Source organism: Acanthochromis polyacanthus, chromosome 11 (assembly GCF_021347895.1).
Source record: "Acanthochromis polyacanthus isolate Apoly-LR-REF ecotype Palm Island chromosome 11, KAUST_Apoly_ChrSc, whole genome shotgun sequence".
Lineage (NCBI taxonomy): Eukaryota > Metazoa > Chordata > Actinopteri > Pomacentridae > Acanthochromis > Acanthochromis polyacanthus.
In genome coordinates this window covers 23,301,751-23,317,344 of record NC_067123.1, presented here as the reverse complement: position 1 = coordinate 23,317,344, position 15,594 = coordinate 23,301,751, and the positions used below count along the sequence as shown (strand labels likewise).

The 15,594-nt window shown below is 41.1% G+C and overlaps 1 protein-coding gene and 1 pseudogene across 2 annotated transcripts; both read right to left on the bottom strand.

Annotated features, from left to right (window-relative positions):
• On the bottom strand, positions 1–1,189 carry LOC127536187 (terminal nucleotidyltransferase 4A-like; annotated as a pseudogene).
• Positions 1,190–3,795: 2,606 nt separating this feature from the next.
• Positions 3,796–15,271, bottom strand: srd5a1 (steroid-5-alpha-reductase, alpha polypeptide 1 (3-oxo-5 alpha-steroid delta 4-dehydrogenase alpha 1)). Of its 2 annotated transcripts, none has more exons than XM_022205388.2 (5): positions 14,820–15,271; positions 14,105–14,271; positions 11,576–11,677; positions 5,408–5,558; positions 3,796–5,286 (listed from the first exon to the last, which is right to left on the bottom strand). In XM_022205388.2, the coding sequence occupies exons 1-5, from the start codon at positions 15,128–15,130 to the stop codon at positions 5,220–5,222; spliced, it is 798 nt and encodes a 265-aa protein (XP_022061080.1). In that variant the 5' UTR covers positions 15,131–15,271; the 3' UTR covers positions 3,796–5,219. The 2 variants fall into 2 exon arrangements, with proteins under 2 accessions (XP_022061080.1, XP_051811847.1); XM_051955887.1 differs by having other exon boundaries at positions 14,757–14,960.
• Between the last annotated feature and the right edge of the window lie 323 nt (positions 15,272–15,594).

Below are 15,594 nucleotides of genomic sequence, written 5' to 3'. Positions count from 1 at the left end.
ATACACTATTTCCAACCACTAAACCGAGCACTAAAAGACAGACGTTACTTAAGTTTAGCTTTCCCCCAGAGGGGTGTTTTGTTCAGCCACTCACCCGAGGACCCCGGGGTTGTACTTCCTCGTCTTCCAGGGCGTCCAAGTGCTCGCATAATTGCCATTAGTGCAGTTTGAAAGCAAGTAATTCATCCCATAAGTGCTCGCCTTGTTGTCACTTTCCTTCGGCCTGGATGGTGATTGTGTGTGTGATTTACAGGTACAGAGGGGTGAACCGGATAACGCTTCACGCAAATCTGCGGTAAATTGAAAGCCGTGTGCTCCTGTAGGTGACGGTGATGATGGTGGTGGTAAAGGTTGACATTGTTGTCCATGCTGTCGCTCAAGTTGAACACAAGGTTGGCACCCCCGACGTTTTTATTCATGTTGCCCGTCACATTTCCACCCATAGTCCTCTCAAGTGAGCAACCAGAGGGGGGACTGTCCGTCCCGGATTCCTGTGAAGACGACGAGGAGACGGATACCGTCTTCTGGGGCAGGATTTTTCCCTCTCCTGCTTCAGCAACGTTTGCCGTGGAGAAACAGTTATGTAGGTTCCCGTTGGACAGCGCTATCCCCAGCGAGGAAATCGCAGTTCCGTTGATACTACTACTGTGTGTAGTGCCGTTCATGATGCTGTGATGGCTGCTGCCGTTACTCAGGCTGGCAGTAACGTTACCGTTGCTGCTGCAAATGCTCTTGCTCGATGCCATCGCGGTCGCCACATTTTTAAAACATCCAGCGCCGGGTAATTCACACACTGGTTGTGGTTTTGATTGTGGAGCTGCTGCTGAGTGGAGAGTGTCCGTACTCCCTGAGAGGTCTCCCAGACGTGCATCCATAAAGCGTTCGCAGGTCCTTTCTGTTCGGGCTGAATCCAAGCTACCCTCGGATCCATTCAACTTCTTTCTCTGGTCACCCCCCTACAAGTACCTAACTAGCACAAGCGAGCCCGTCGTGAATCTGCGCCGCTCCCTGGACCGTTCAAGGGTCGCTACGCTGTCCGGGGTTACCAAAACAGACGAATTTAAACATTAAACCGAATTAGGACCATTGATAAAGTGGTCCCTTTACACCGCTAGCTGGAAAAAATGCTAGCTGATTCCTACGGGAATTCAATATGGCGTATTCTCTTCAAATCCATGCGCATGCGCTCTAGCAGGGGTTTCTTTAAATGATGACTGCGCCCCCCATCCGCCCACTCCTCCATCACCCCTCAGCTGGGCGGATGATGAACTGCACAGAATAAATATTTGAATTATTTGCTATATGTTTACTTGAACAACAAATGGAGCGCACGGTGAAATGTCAATAATGAAATAAAGGGCTGCTGGAACAGAGGCTTGTGAAGCAGTGCCTCATCAACCAGAGGTCCTTGCACACTGGAGCTCAACTTCCCTGCCATCACCAGTGGGTGGGGGGGAAGGGTGGGAGGGTTCACAGGGGATCCCCCATCGATACCAGGCTGGACAGGCTGAATCTTGCAGGAATCATAGATAAGTGTCAATATCCTCGCTGCACACAGATGCTATTTTTAAACTGAAATCTTAAGGATGAAATATGTTTTTGTAAATGCACTGCTGTGGAGTTTGGTTACCAAGGACTCTCTTTCTTTGTGCGTAATCCACTCATAGAGCCACAGCTTCATGTGTGAGGAAAAAGCCCCCACTGCAAACATTTCAAATCCTTGAAAGAAAGAGCATTGTAATTCTTCAACAGAACACAATTTCCATAAACATTAGACAGACTACATCCTGTTGTCAGCTCGCATCTGAAACACCATGGGGGGCCACTATCACAACCTCTGGCCCTTGAAATGCTGCTCACACATGTACGCACATGCAGCAGTACACTCACACTGCAGTCCACAGGGTAACACACTGAGTTTATCCTCACTGTCTAAATGGAGCTCCTTCTTTTTCTGTTTATTATTTCACATGCAAGCTGCAGCCCCTGAATCCAAATGCTCATTTTTGAAGGGGTAGTACACAGCAGGTGGTGTTGATCATCCCAGACTCTGTATCAGCCCCAGCAACAGCCGTCTCCCATCCCATTAGGCTCTATGATGGAGCTGAGGCAGGCTGGGTAAGACATAACCAGCACCTTCTGGGATGCATGTTGAAGAGAGTGAGGGAGAGGGTGTCTTGCATAATGCCCGCCCCCAACCTCTGCTGCTCACGTGCAGCATGTGACAGAGTCAAGGAAAACCCCCCAGAGCAAACTATGTGTCGGCTAGGATATGTAGCTCCCTGTGTAACACACTCAGGCACACACACACAGCTGCTCACTCCCACTGTACGCCTGTAGAAATCCAAGCTCTTCTTCCAATCTCCCTCTATCTTACACTGTATGAAACACAGCCATTTGAGTGACACGCTGAACGGGTTATTCCTCTCAAGCCAAATGCCGACACTGTGCAACAGTGTGAGTGTGACTGCAAGGCTGGTTTGCCTCATTGTCAGCTTTTATGGGATTACCACATTGGTGGCGACTGGACCATAGCCGACAGATGCCTGACACACAAACACACACATAAACAGAGACAGGGTTGGAGAAGTCAACAACATGCTCACAGGCATAACAGTAACAGGAGATATTATTAAGGAAGCAGGTACTTGTCTGAAGCTGCATGTGGCTTGAATAGTAATGAGGCTGCAGCATGTTCCAGATATTTAACCCACATTAGTGTAAAGCGAGTTTGAATTTCCGCACATGAACACATTGCCCGCGGTGTGTTGCCCCCACTGCACAGGTAGGTGTAGTATACCAAGGACACCGACACAATAGACCCAGATAATATCATCTAGCCGCAGAGGAGCAGCTCCTGGAGGTTCACAAGCACAAATCTGGGCCACAGACTTTACATACAGTCAGTGATCTGGAACTGTAGTTTAACCTGCACCAAGAAAAATCACTAGAATTTGGGCCAGAAGATGTAAGCATGCTAGTGTGTGCCAATATTTTCATCACCTGTTGGGAGTGAATGTATCAAATGTACGTTTTTTTTATTTTTACAAATGACATTTGTGTTTGCGCTCGTGCTTCTTTACATATCGCATTTGAAAACCACCAAACTAAAAGAAATAGTGAGAAGTTCTGTAATCAGTGCCCACTTAGAAAAAAAATGAAGCTAGATTTTTGATTTAAATAACTTGCATACTTGTTTATGATTCTAATTGTGAACTCTGCCCTGCTTTCTCTATGACTTTTATACAGTAAAATAAATGATCAAGTAAAGAACAAAATCTTTTAGGTCTTTCTGTTGCCACAATATGACATCTTAAAGAAAGATAGTTGACAGTGGGCACTAAAAAAAAAAGCCAAAATAAAATTTAAATCTGAAACTGAAATGTTTTCACTGAAGGTGGCCCACAGAAAAGTTCTTTATTTTCTAGAATGCAGCACTGCGTTTCAACATATTGGAATATATACATTGCATATTGCAGGATAGCTCCCCTTGTAGAGTATCAGTATCCTACGTGACCGAAGGCTTGACTCTGAGAGCCATTTCATAGAGGTGCTTTGCATATAAAAAGAAAATCCATTGCCGTCTGTCTGAAGATGAATGGTATTACAGTCAAACAGCACAGCCTCTGTAAATAGTGGTCGTGTAATATACTGATGCAATTACAAGGAGCATGGATAAAGATACGCAGGGGAAATAGCCTGGAAGAGCGAGGGGGAGACCAGTAACATGAAGGATGTCACTCTGCACAGCCTTCAGCGACACGCAGACATCGCATTTCATCACACTCAGACACGGCAGTTCTATCATTTATTGATGACGCTGTGTGTAAAAATGATGACAAAATGAACATCTTTTAAATACATGTTTTTAAAATTAATAATGGTATAACCTTGGTGGTGACTGGTGGTGGAAGGAATGGAGTTATGGGAAGAAACAGCAGCTGCACTTTTTTAGAGCAGGTGCACTGCAGAAAGCTTCAGTATATACAGTAAACTGTGTAGCAACCAGCGACATTTTCCCTTTTATGTTAACTGAATTTTTACCAAAGTGATGAAATAATTGCACTTGCTTTCGGTCTGAAACTATTTTGTGAAACACATTCTTACTATCTACAAAGTAAGACATGATTTAGGAAAAGTCCTGGCTCACACTGACTGAGATTATCTGGCTCATGGTAACAGTGATGAATAACAGAGCAAATGAGATGCTGAGATCAGTACCAGTATTTACTATTCCTATCTATTCTTCCAGCTTCAATCACACAGATATTCAGTATCAGACATGCTCCTGCATTCACATATTGTCCATTTCTCTTTTTCATTTCTTCTCCACCTCTTCTTCTTTCCTCTCCTTCTCAGAAACCCCAACAGGAATGATGTGTTGAGGCAACTCTCTCGTCTTTTCATTTCAGGCATGGTTGAGTTATTGAGCCGCGCTTGATCTCCATCTGATTTTTCCTGCAGCCCACTAGCTGGAGACAGGCCTGATATAGTCTCAGTCTTTGCAGGCCAACAGACGCAGTTACCTTTTATTCCAAAGCGGCTTCTCTTCCAGGAGCTGGAGATGATGAGGTCAGTAGAAAATCTCTCTGATGACACCCAGAGCAAAATGCAGCAGGCAAGCGGGTTGAAGTTAATTCACGCCTCCACACTCTGTCTATTTAATTTGAATAAATGTTAAAAAGATGGATTTTCAACAGATGAGTCTCGAGGATTAATGAAAACTTTAAATGTCTGCTTTGCATTCCCAAATTTATGCTCCATCTGGGAGAATATGCAGATCAGAGGAGAGTCTTAAAGCTGTTTATTGCTGGTGCACAGTGTTATAAATCCAATGTATTGCTGTTGAGGTGCACGTCGTTCACTATCTTATTTCCTCTGGCGGAGCACCAAATGTTGCTGCACTTCCAGTACATTCAGTGCACGCTTGCTGAGGTTCCATGGTGCTTTACGGATATTATTACCAAAGTAATGGCAACAATAAAAATCTTTTTAAGATGATGGCTTTTAACTGTTGGTTGCTCACAGCTTGGATGAGATCTCTTACAAGCATCCAAACTGTGTGTGTCTGTTTTCAATGAGAACGATTCGGTATCTTCAAGGCTTGTTCAGACATCAGAGTTTTCCTGAATTAAAAAAAAAAATGAAGGGAACGATCCTCTCAACCGCTGCAAGATGTACGGCCCTTTTCAATCTTCTGCTTAAGTTCTCTGTGTTTTCTAGAACAGAAAGGGAATCAACGCCTTCCTGTTTTTAGGGTAGTCTTCAAACTTTTCAATGTACCATCTGCAGAGCAACAAAGAAGAGAGAGACAGACACTTTTCTATTAATAAAGCATTTTCTTTAAAGTCTGGAGCACAGTCCAGGAAAACCTTCTTACTGAGTGTATGTGTGCTGTTATTCTTACTTGTGGTGGGCCACAGCCCTGCTGGCGAGGACCACTGCAGTAAAGACGGCAAAAGCTGAACTGTGAACAGAGTGGCCAGCCAGAGCGAAGCCGGCCCACTCTGTTATCTCTCCTAAGAAGTTGGCCCCAGACACATATTCAAACATTCCGCCTGTGGGTGGAAGACACTGAAATTAGGGCAGGTGGGTTTATCCTTTTATATATTCACTCAAGCAAAAACAACCAAAATATTTTTACTTTGCAAGAAAAATAACATCAGATGGCTTTTCACAGACTTCCATTCAATACATAACAGAATAAGTAATGACATTTCCGCTATCTCTGAACGCATTTCAGAGGCAACATGCTATTAAAAAACTTAAAGGGCATTCATACAACTAGCTCCACACTGACCATAGATGGCTGAGCACTCACTATTTGACTGCAGGCCATGTGCTACCCTCTATGTGAAAATGGCAGATTCTTGGCTGAGGGGATTCCAGACGTGCCTGGAAGTTGATTTGAAGCAACAAAGCTCACAGCTTCCTCCCGCCTCGCCTTCTCCACTTCATTTTCCTTAAGGGTCCAGGACGGATTGTTTCAACAGGTTCACTGCAAGTTCAAGCTCAAGGTGCCATTGTTGTGACTGTGTTCGGACTCAGGGGACCCACTGTCTTTGTGAAGCTGTTATGATTACTGATTCATTTAGGAAAAGAAGGAAAAAGCCAGCTTACGGCTTGAATTTGCCAAACGTATAGCTTTATCTACGTACTTCGCTTCAGGCTTTTTGTCGAAAGGAATTTGGAGATGAGCCTAAACCTTGTTTACCCAACCCCCTCCTTACATGTCACATCTCATAGAATGCTCATCCATTTTCACATTGTAAAGGTCACGCACCAAAAAAAATCCACCCACTTTTATCTGCTTACACTGTTTTTAGTTTTGTTGTCTCTATGGCAGCAATATGGCGCATTCACTGCACATTGATGTTATTAAGAGCTAGTGAATAAAAAAAATTAAGTTACACATAAAATATTCCCAACGGCAGTTATTATGTCGAGAATAAGTGAAATAAAACAGCCTGTGCAGAGAAGTCTTTTCAGTGGTATTGTTTCAAGAATTTGTTAAACAAATAAGGTAATGTGGCCCTAATTTTTTCTTTTACAGGAACAGGTGACATTTTGGAAATGAAGTAGTTTGGTTTCTGTTCAGTATGAAGCTGGAGCAGGCAGTCAGTTAGCTTAGCTTAACAAAACACTGGAAACAAGGAGAAACAGCTGGCTTCGATTTTTGTACAAATGTGTTCTTTGTATGAATACATAAACTATTACTTCAATTAGATCACAAAAAGCACTTTTTAAAAAAAATATCAGTATTCTTTAACTGTCTCAGAAGCATTTACAACTCCGTATGCAGGCCATGATGACATGAACACGCTTTACAGCTGAATGCTTTCTTTAGCACGAATACTGAATCAGTCTGGTCTGCACATGTACAGACATATAATGTATATGTTCCAGTGCAGGTTTGGCTCGCTGTCCAACATGATTACTATCAACACTGTGCGGTTTAGAAAATTGTCAGTGAAAGCCAAACTAAACACATTACAAGCACTGCGACTTGGACTACATTAGAGTCCTTTTATACACTAATGTCAGGGCTCACGGAGGGCAAAGCGGGGAGGAGAAGATAACTAGTGACAACCTGTGATTCTGCTTACACTGTGATCCTGTATAATCATGCGACCACACTGGAAAATTAGCATCTAGCGTTCAGGAACCGCAGTGCTCAGTGCCACGATGTGATTACTGTTCTTTTTGACTTCCTTGTCACCCCACAGCAGTGCTGGAAAAAAAACACTCAGACTCTGAAGCTAAGAAGAAGTAGCACCACAATGTAAAATGTACTATAAAAAAAACACCATTTCTGTGGCATTTCACTGTGATAAATGGAAGTATTTTAACCTAGTATGTTTTACTGTAGATTGTCAGGGTGTTTAAAGAAAGCACAGTTAAAGCATAATCGTGCAGTGAAACAGATTTCTGTAAGTGCCAGCTGCCAGCCAGCTAACTGATTACTCATTCAAGTCCAGCAGTGCATTTTATCGTATTCATTTTTGATTCTAATTAAATAGCTTTGACTATCAAGTTGCAATTCACCATGCATCTGAGTTTTACAAGCTCTAGCCTCTATTTCAAAACACAGCAAGCAAGATGATAGACTCCCTGTCTGCATCAGTCCTGCTGGAACATGCTTGATATGGATGTGTGTGTTTGTACTCAGCTGAGCGGTTGAGTGTTGAGTGAAGAGACATCTTTAGGGTTTGACAAACATCAAGAATTGCATTGATTGTACAGGCAGATGACTTAATCATTATATGATCAGTTTGGGAAACACCAGTGGCAGCAATTTGATGATTGCGTCAGCATGAACAAATCCAGTGGAAGTCTTTTCATGTACACAGATGTTTATGGGCTTAATGAATGGGCAAATTCGTTACTTATCTTCATTTACATCGTGCTTTTTACAGTAGAACATGATTAGAGGTTGAGCTCATTTTTTTCAAATGATTTGAGTCATGAGATTCAAACGATTCGTTATTTTAGAGTTGTTGTATGTTTTTTTGTTTTTAAACAAAGATTTACTTTTATTAATAACTTGGTTTAAAACCAATACATAGGCTAGATAGAAGGTGAGATTAAAACATGTTCCTACTGTAAAGCAATACATCAATCATTGTATTATGCTATGTCTGGAATAACCTTACAGTGACTCGTTAAAATATGCAGTCATTAAGATTAGTGTGTATAATGGAATAGTTGCATTAGAATGTGACAGAGGCCCCCAGATTTGGGTATTTGTGGCTAAAATCTTTCTGCAGATCTCACCCCATTCTCTCCCAAATCCACTGTTCCTGTGGAAAGCACTGCAGCGGAATAACACTTAATTGGGGCAGTTTTTGTTCTTTAGGCTCTGTGCTCTCGACAGTTAATTTAAACTAAAATAATGGATACTACAATAAAGTGCCAAGGCCCAGTTTTAATTTAAGTAGGTTTACATCAGTATTAAAAGAACTGCATTGGAGATACAGCCCTTGTAGTGCTCGGTACGGGGGTTCAAAAGTAATGGGACAGATACAAATGAGATTCAGCTACATTCTGGAGAGCATTCTGGACTTCTTGCAATCACAAAAGAGTATTTTCCTCACCATACAAGTCATTATGTACTGTTCCACAAGACCTGCACTCCTTACTCTGCCACACAACTCTTAATCAACACCAAGCTGCAAGTGAACACATTTACAATCATGAGCTCAATTACTTTTGAACCTTTGCAATTTGGGCTCAATGTGTCGAAAGAGCTTATAACACATTTCTTTCATACTAATATCAACCCACTTAAACTAAAGCTGAGACTTGCCATTTCAATGTAGTACCAAGAATTTTCTTTCAGGTTGCATATGTTCAAGCACAAGCCTGAATAATAAAAAACATGTAGATGTCCAAATAAAGCAAAATGAAGAAACAAAAAGATAAATTAAAAAAACCCTGGTTTCTTTCAGTCTGGTGTATTTCCCATGAATGTGGCTTCAGCAGCTCAATATATCATGCTAATTTTGCGCTCTGCACCTCCCTTGTCGGGGTTTAGGGTAATGATGTAGGATCCACCAGCCATCATCAACAGTGGAACAGGACAAGAACATATTTAACACCTTCACAGCCACAGTGGAGACGAGGCTTGCTTTGATCAGTGGAGCTGAGACACAAGGACACTGCAAGCAAGATGCTTTCCACATCTGATACAAGGGTGCAAGGTAATAAATCAGCAGGAGAGCTAGAGACCAAACTTTAAAGGATTCCTCTACACGGACTCGTTTAAACCCCCACTCACTATCTGGCCAATAAAAGGAACCAAATGGCCACCAATACTCATTCTGACTGGGATGGCAACTTCAAAGACATCCCACTTACTGACAAGGAACTCTGAACTTCAATTAGAACCAACAAAGACAATCATCTCACAATTCTGAACTAAACTCATTTTGAATGTACCCATTTCACAGAACAAATGAACTTCCAATAACTTCATGGTTAATCTATATCTTGCCTTGTCTTTAATCCTGTGTTTTATTTGTTTTGGTATCAGTCATAATTTCAACATGTCTGCCAGTCACATATGATCGTGTTTGGTATCATCTTAATCAGCTATCTGTCAGTAATGCACCTAGATACATCCTGTTCACCAAATTACAACGTTTTTGAAGTTACAGACACCACAAAAATGACCTGAAAATATAACTCTGTGAGGGACATCTGGACATCAGCCCTCCCCGATGGAGGATGTACTAGACCCCTGCTGAGTTAATGATATGCAAAGGTCCACTTTAAAAGACCACATCTGAAAGCACCATTTTGAGTCCTCATTCACCATCGCAGTCAGGAGTCTCTTTCTACCATTGGGAGACCTTTTTTTTTTTTTAACCACCCTGAGTCTCTTTTACCATTTGGAGTCCATCACAGTCAAGAGGCTTCCAAACCAAGAGTTCTCCTACCTGAGAACGATCCAGACTCCGAGGCTCCACTCTGTCCACTGCTGTTCTGACCAACATCAACAAAGGCCGACCAAACCGTCCATCGAGGCATCGGCATCATCATCATGGCACGCAAGTACCTTTCAGTCACTTGAACTCGGTGCAACTTTCTCAAATGATCTTTCCAAAGATAAAATTCAAAGGCTAACAAATTAGCCTACTATCAAACTGGCTGCTTTCAGGTGTGGTCTATTATCCCTTTCCCCTCAGAACATCATATTTCAAGCGTAATATTAATCTCAGTGTTACGTTAAAATATTGTGTTCTCTTCCTTCCTTTTCCCATCATTCACATCCTACCATCTTATTTGTTTTGTGTTGTTGTTGTGCATCTTAATGCATGTTATCGTTGTTAACTTTAGTTTAATAAATGTACATGAATATAAGTTCAGTGCCTCCGTTGTTTTGTTGTTTACGTTTTGGTCCCTAACTTGTATAGATTCCAGCTACCTCAATTTTATAAGCTAGATAATTCCCCTTTCAATTCCTGAAGCTCTTCTTGACAGCGCAACAAGAAGTGTTTCATACACTAATTATTATATTTGTCTCATCTAAATACTTCGCTGGTCGAATATCAGCTAGACTATATAATAATTCTGTATAAAACCCTTAACCCCATTTGAGCAAACATTAACCCTACATGAATATTGGTGAAGAAACATTATTATAATCTTACGGTTATAATTGGTGGAGAAAATCCTTACAAACATATATTAAGAAATCCTACAATGAGGAGTCACTCAAAACAACTTGTGAACAGCATTTAGTGGCAAACTTTAGCATGATCTCTCAGCAGTTTTCCAAAGAAAGACGCTTTGTACATAGATCACTTCAAATGTTTATTTTCAATCTGACCAAAGTTAAACAAAGAAACTAGCTGCCAGGAATGGACATTTTGCCAACTGCATCAGGAATCTCCATGCAGGGATACTTGCTGATCTAATTACTGGCATAAACATCGGCACACACTGGTGTGTTTACACGTGAGCGCTGAATGTCATTGTGGGGATGAAGGCAGAGGCAGAAAGACAACAGGACGTCCCGAAAGACAGTTTACCTCGGGAAACTGGTGATGTATCTGTGCGTGTTTACAAAGAACAACAACAAAAAATCTGTGCTGCAATGAGTGGGACCTGCTGATGCCAGACAATGAGAGTAATCCCAGCTGTGGAACTACAGCTAATGAATCTGCAGCTTTGATAAACATTGTCATACTGGAGATGGTGCTTCACTTGCCCACAATCAAGTAGAAGAAACGCTCCGCTCTCCATATGGTCAGGAAAAGCTAATTCAGTTAGAAAAACATGCATTCCAGGTGGTTAATTTTTGTGTTTACTTTCAGTCTGACTCAAAAATAAACGTTTAAAATGATTAATATCAGAATCGACTTTCTTTAGAAAGCTGCAGGGAGTTGATGCTAATTGTCCGCCTGCTTGGATGCCGTTTTGCCTGAATCTCGACAATGTAGCCAAAAAGTGCAAAGTTAGCATGACGCTCAGAGCCACAGTAGCAAGATCAATGAGAAACATGACAGGTTGAAATAAACTGAACCAGTGTCTGGACTGTAAAAGCACTGGACCGAGTAAAGGCCGTCCGTACCTGTGGGAATCTTGTAGCCAGTCTCTCCAGGCTTTCTCAGGTTCCTCAGGATGTGGTCAGAGTGCACATTCACCAGCCAGCCAAGCAACCACAGAACAGACCCTGGAGACAAAACCAAAAGCTGCTTTAGCAAGACATTTTACTGACAAAAACCAGGCAGCAAATCTGTACTTTACAAAAACATTTAAACGTTTTGATCAAAACTCTTGTTTGCTTTCTTTCCAAAAGTAGCATGAGAAGAACAACAGCATCTGCATGGATTCAGTGAGTTTAGCAGTTTTCACCTGGTGATCTGGTCATGACACAGAGACTGGACCAGACACTATATGGTTTAATGAAGGGTTTACGCCGGCATTGCATACAGTCTTTTTGTCTTATTCATTTGCTTTCCACAGTGTAGAAGCGTAGAGGCCCAGGTTTGCAGAGTAGTAATAAAATAAACAAAAAATACAAGGCCAAATAGTAACAACTAAATAAAGATTTTTACAAACTGAACAAACCCTTGATCAAAAATACACTTAAAGCTCCCTAGCCTTGGCTAATACCAGCATAGAAGTCACCAAATACACACAAAGTATCTCCGAGGCTTTAAAGGTCCTGTATAGTGAAAACTGATTTTTATTGTGTTTTGTGGCTGTTACAAATTTGGAGGTGTAAAGAAAAAAAAGCTGTTAAGATATGAAGACGTTTACTTCTGCCATTCCTCAAATCCCCAGAACTAACTAGTCTCCCAGCTTTACAAGACAACAGGATTCAACTCAGCGGCTATGCAGTACCTAACTAACCAATAATCCTTCAGCTCAAACGGAACAAAAGCAGACAGTGTGCTCTTCCTGAAAGAGGCGGGAACAGCAGCAGCTCATTGCTTTTCATAGCAAAACAGCTCTTTTAGAATAGGCCTAAAACCAGGATTATACAGTCGTGGTGACATGAACCATCTTTATGTAAGTATTTTGAGCTGAAAAACTGAAGGATGCACTGTGGGGACATGCAAGACTTTGAAGAGGAAAACAATATGGGACCTTTAAAGGAGCCACATAAACAGTCCACCTACTTTCTACCATCTACACCCGCAACAGGTAACTTGGCTCATGAGGCAGGGATTTCTGAGGCCTGGCTGGGCTGGCATTGTTATGGTAATCAGCCCTCATATCTGTGCTACAAGTATGCCATTTCTCCAAGGTTCCAATCATTAAGCCACTGCTAGATGCAAATTGCTAGTATTTCTATGAAAAATACAGCATGTATCTGGTCTTTATTTCCTGTTCATCAGTAGTACTGTTGCTGTGACCTACCATAACAAATCTTATGTACCACACTACATGGATACAGAGATGTAATCTTTTTCTAAACTCATCTGTTTAGTCTGTCACATTAGTATTACCTGTCACCTACAACCTGTATCAAGAGAAACTAATTTCTTCAATGGTGACAATAGTTATTAAAAAATAAAACTAGATACATACGTGGTAATTCAGACATTGTACTCTCACATTTTTGCTGCGATTCTGGACTTTTGCTATAGATTCTATAGAGAGTGGGCTAATTACACTAATCAGTCTAATTACAGTACATCAGCCAGAGTGCAGACCTCTGAATTGCCACCCACGTCTCAGACTGAACTGCCATTTGTTATGACGTGTTGAAAAAGTCTGATTATCAGGCTATTATTACATCATTTTCAGTAAATGCATTGCCTGAAATGGATGTCAGGCTGCCATGTATTTATGAAATGGATTTCAGGCAACGTGTTCAGGGAAAATTGGAATATAAATTTCAATCAGAATGAGATTCATATTGTTGCTAATTCATTACACAGTATTTAACTTCTTGTTCAAATCTAGGTTGCATAAAATGTTCAATATTCAGAAAGTCGACGTTGTGTTTAGTTCATATCCAGGAGCCATTTGGCCTCGACAATGTTTAGGTAGGTTGAACATGTCAAAGTAACATCCACACTAATGCCAGGCATTAAGGTTTTACATTAGAACACTGCATTTCTTTCATATCTTACTTTATTTTTGAGACCAATCTTTCACAATGGCTCTTAAATTCAGAGTCTTCTTTCATTCGGTGAAACTTGTCTTTATCTGATGCAGATGCAAGGTCTGATAAGGTCTGTAACAGTTTGTTGAATTTGCTTGAGGGGAAAAAGCAAGAAAAAATGCTGGCATTGAGGGTAGGAAAGCGTAAGAGGCACCTGTGGTGGGAATGACAATACGGACAAAAGAATGTAAAGGACAGCAACGGTTTTCCTTTCTAAAAGCAAAGACTTGTTACATTTAGGAAAATAAAGAAGAGTAGAGAGAGGTAGAAGAAATAGAAATAATATATTTGTGGGATGGTATAAAATAAAGATCCTGCATCTTGCAAAATTCATGAATTATAATATATTTTTTCAACATTTCATACTAATCTGCATACACAAAATTATAATAAACCACATACAATGCTTGCACTTATGTGCAAAACAAAACCTTATACCTTACACTTGTGTTAAAAATGGGGAACCAGACACAGAACACCTACCAATGATGAAGCACGGTTGTGTAATCCAAGAAGCAGGATACTCAGCGTAATGGCTCAGGTACCTGACCTGCATGTACCCGTTGTACATGCAGAAAACAAAGGCCAGGAAAAAAGACAGAAACGGTGTCGGCTTCCCTCCTCGGATTAAAAATGGATAGATAAGGGCTCTGTAGCAAAGGAAACAAATATTAACAAGAATCAGTTGTATAAAATACTGGCTTTTATACTGACATGGTTCAGTTAGCATACTATGGATCTCTAAATACAGGGAGCCTTTTGAGATTCTAATGTTTCTGTGGCAGGTGTACAAAATTAGGGGCAGATCAGTTCCTGGTTTGGCTGATTATTGAATTGGAAAAATGATTTCCAATAAAATTAAATAGTTTTAAAATGTGCTATAACGGCTTTGATGTCACTGCCTTTTTATATGTGTTTCTTTACTGTGTGGTCTTGAACACTGCCCTGCCTTCAGCACTATCTGATTGGTTATAAGTCTTGAGTAATACCCAGCAAATGGGAACCTTCAGGAAACGTTGCAAATATCCATTGTTGATCTCGTTGATTAGAATGATCAGTATCAATATTGGCCCTGAAAACCACATCAGTTAAATCCCAGTTAAAAACACAGAAAAATCCAGATATTATTACCCACCTGACTATACACTTCAATGCCCCCAGTTGTTGAGCCACGGTTTAATTCACTGTGGTCACCTACCTCTGGACGTAGTGGCAGAAATACATGGCAATGAGCAGCTGGTTTGGCAGTAGTGACGTTTTTGCAGAGGATGTCCAAAATACCAGACAGAAAGGCAACAAGAAAGCTGGCAGCTCCTGAACGAACCAGGCAAACCTGACGTTGACTGGAAATCCATATTTGCTCGTAGCATATCGGCCGTATGGGACGTTTACGAAAAGCAAACTAAGAAAAGTGCAGGCTGCCATGAAAACCATAAAGTAACCCATGCAGTCCAGAATGTACCGCTCCTCTTCTTCAGAGGAGAAGAGTTTGGAGAGGAGTGCGTCCATTACGACGGGAGAGCTAATATTACCAAATTAAAACGTAATATAATTTATGTAACTATCTATCTGAGGGTGAGCTGCTTCAAGAGCTAACCCTCCGGTATGCTCGGGGTGGCATGCCTCATGCTCGCGACTGAGTCTGACCAATCATAGCCCTTGAACAGATATCGTAACAGATCTGATCAGCGAATCACAACGCTTGGTGTTGCCTCAACATGGTTCGGTGTCTCATGTCGTTAAAATATTCATGAGCTAATTTGGATACTGTAAACTTTACTTGGTGGCTCGCTGTACTGACATATCAAATTAGAAAAATATACACTTGCACATATTTTCATGGGAAATTCAAGCTCAAATAAATACTTTAATATTCAAAAATAAATCAACACAATATCAACTAAAAATGAATTTCGTTCAAAGTGTAGTAATGTTGCAATACACTTAAGTAAATAAAATCATATTTATGTGCC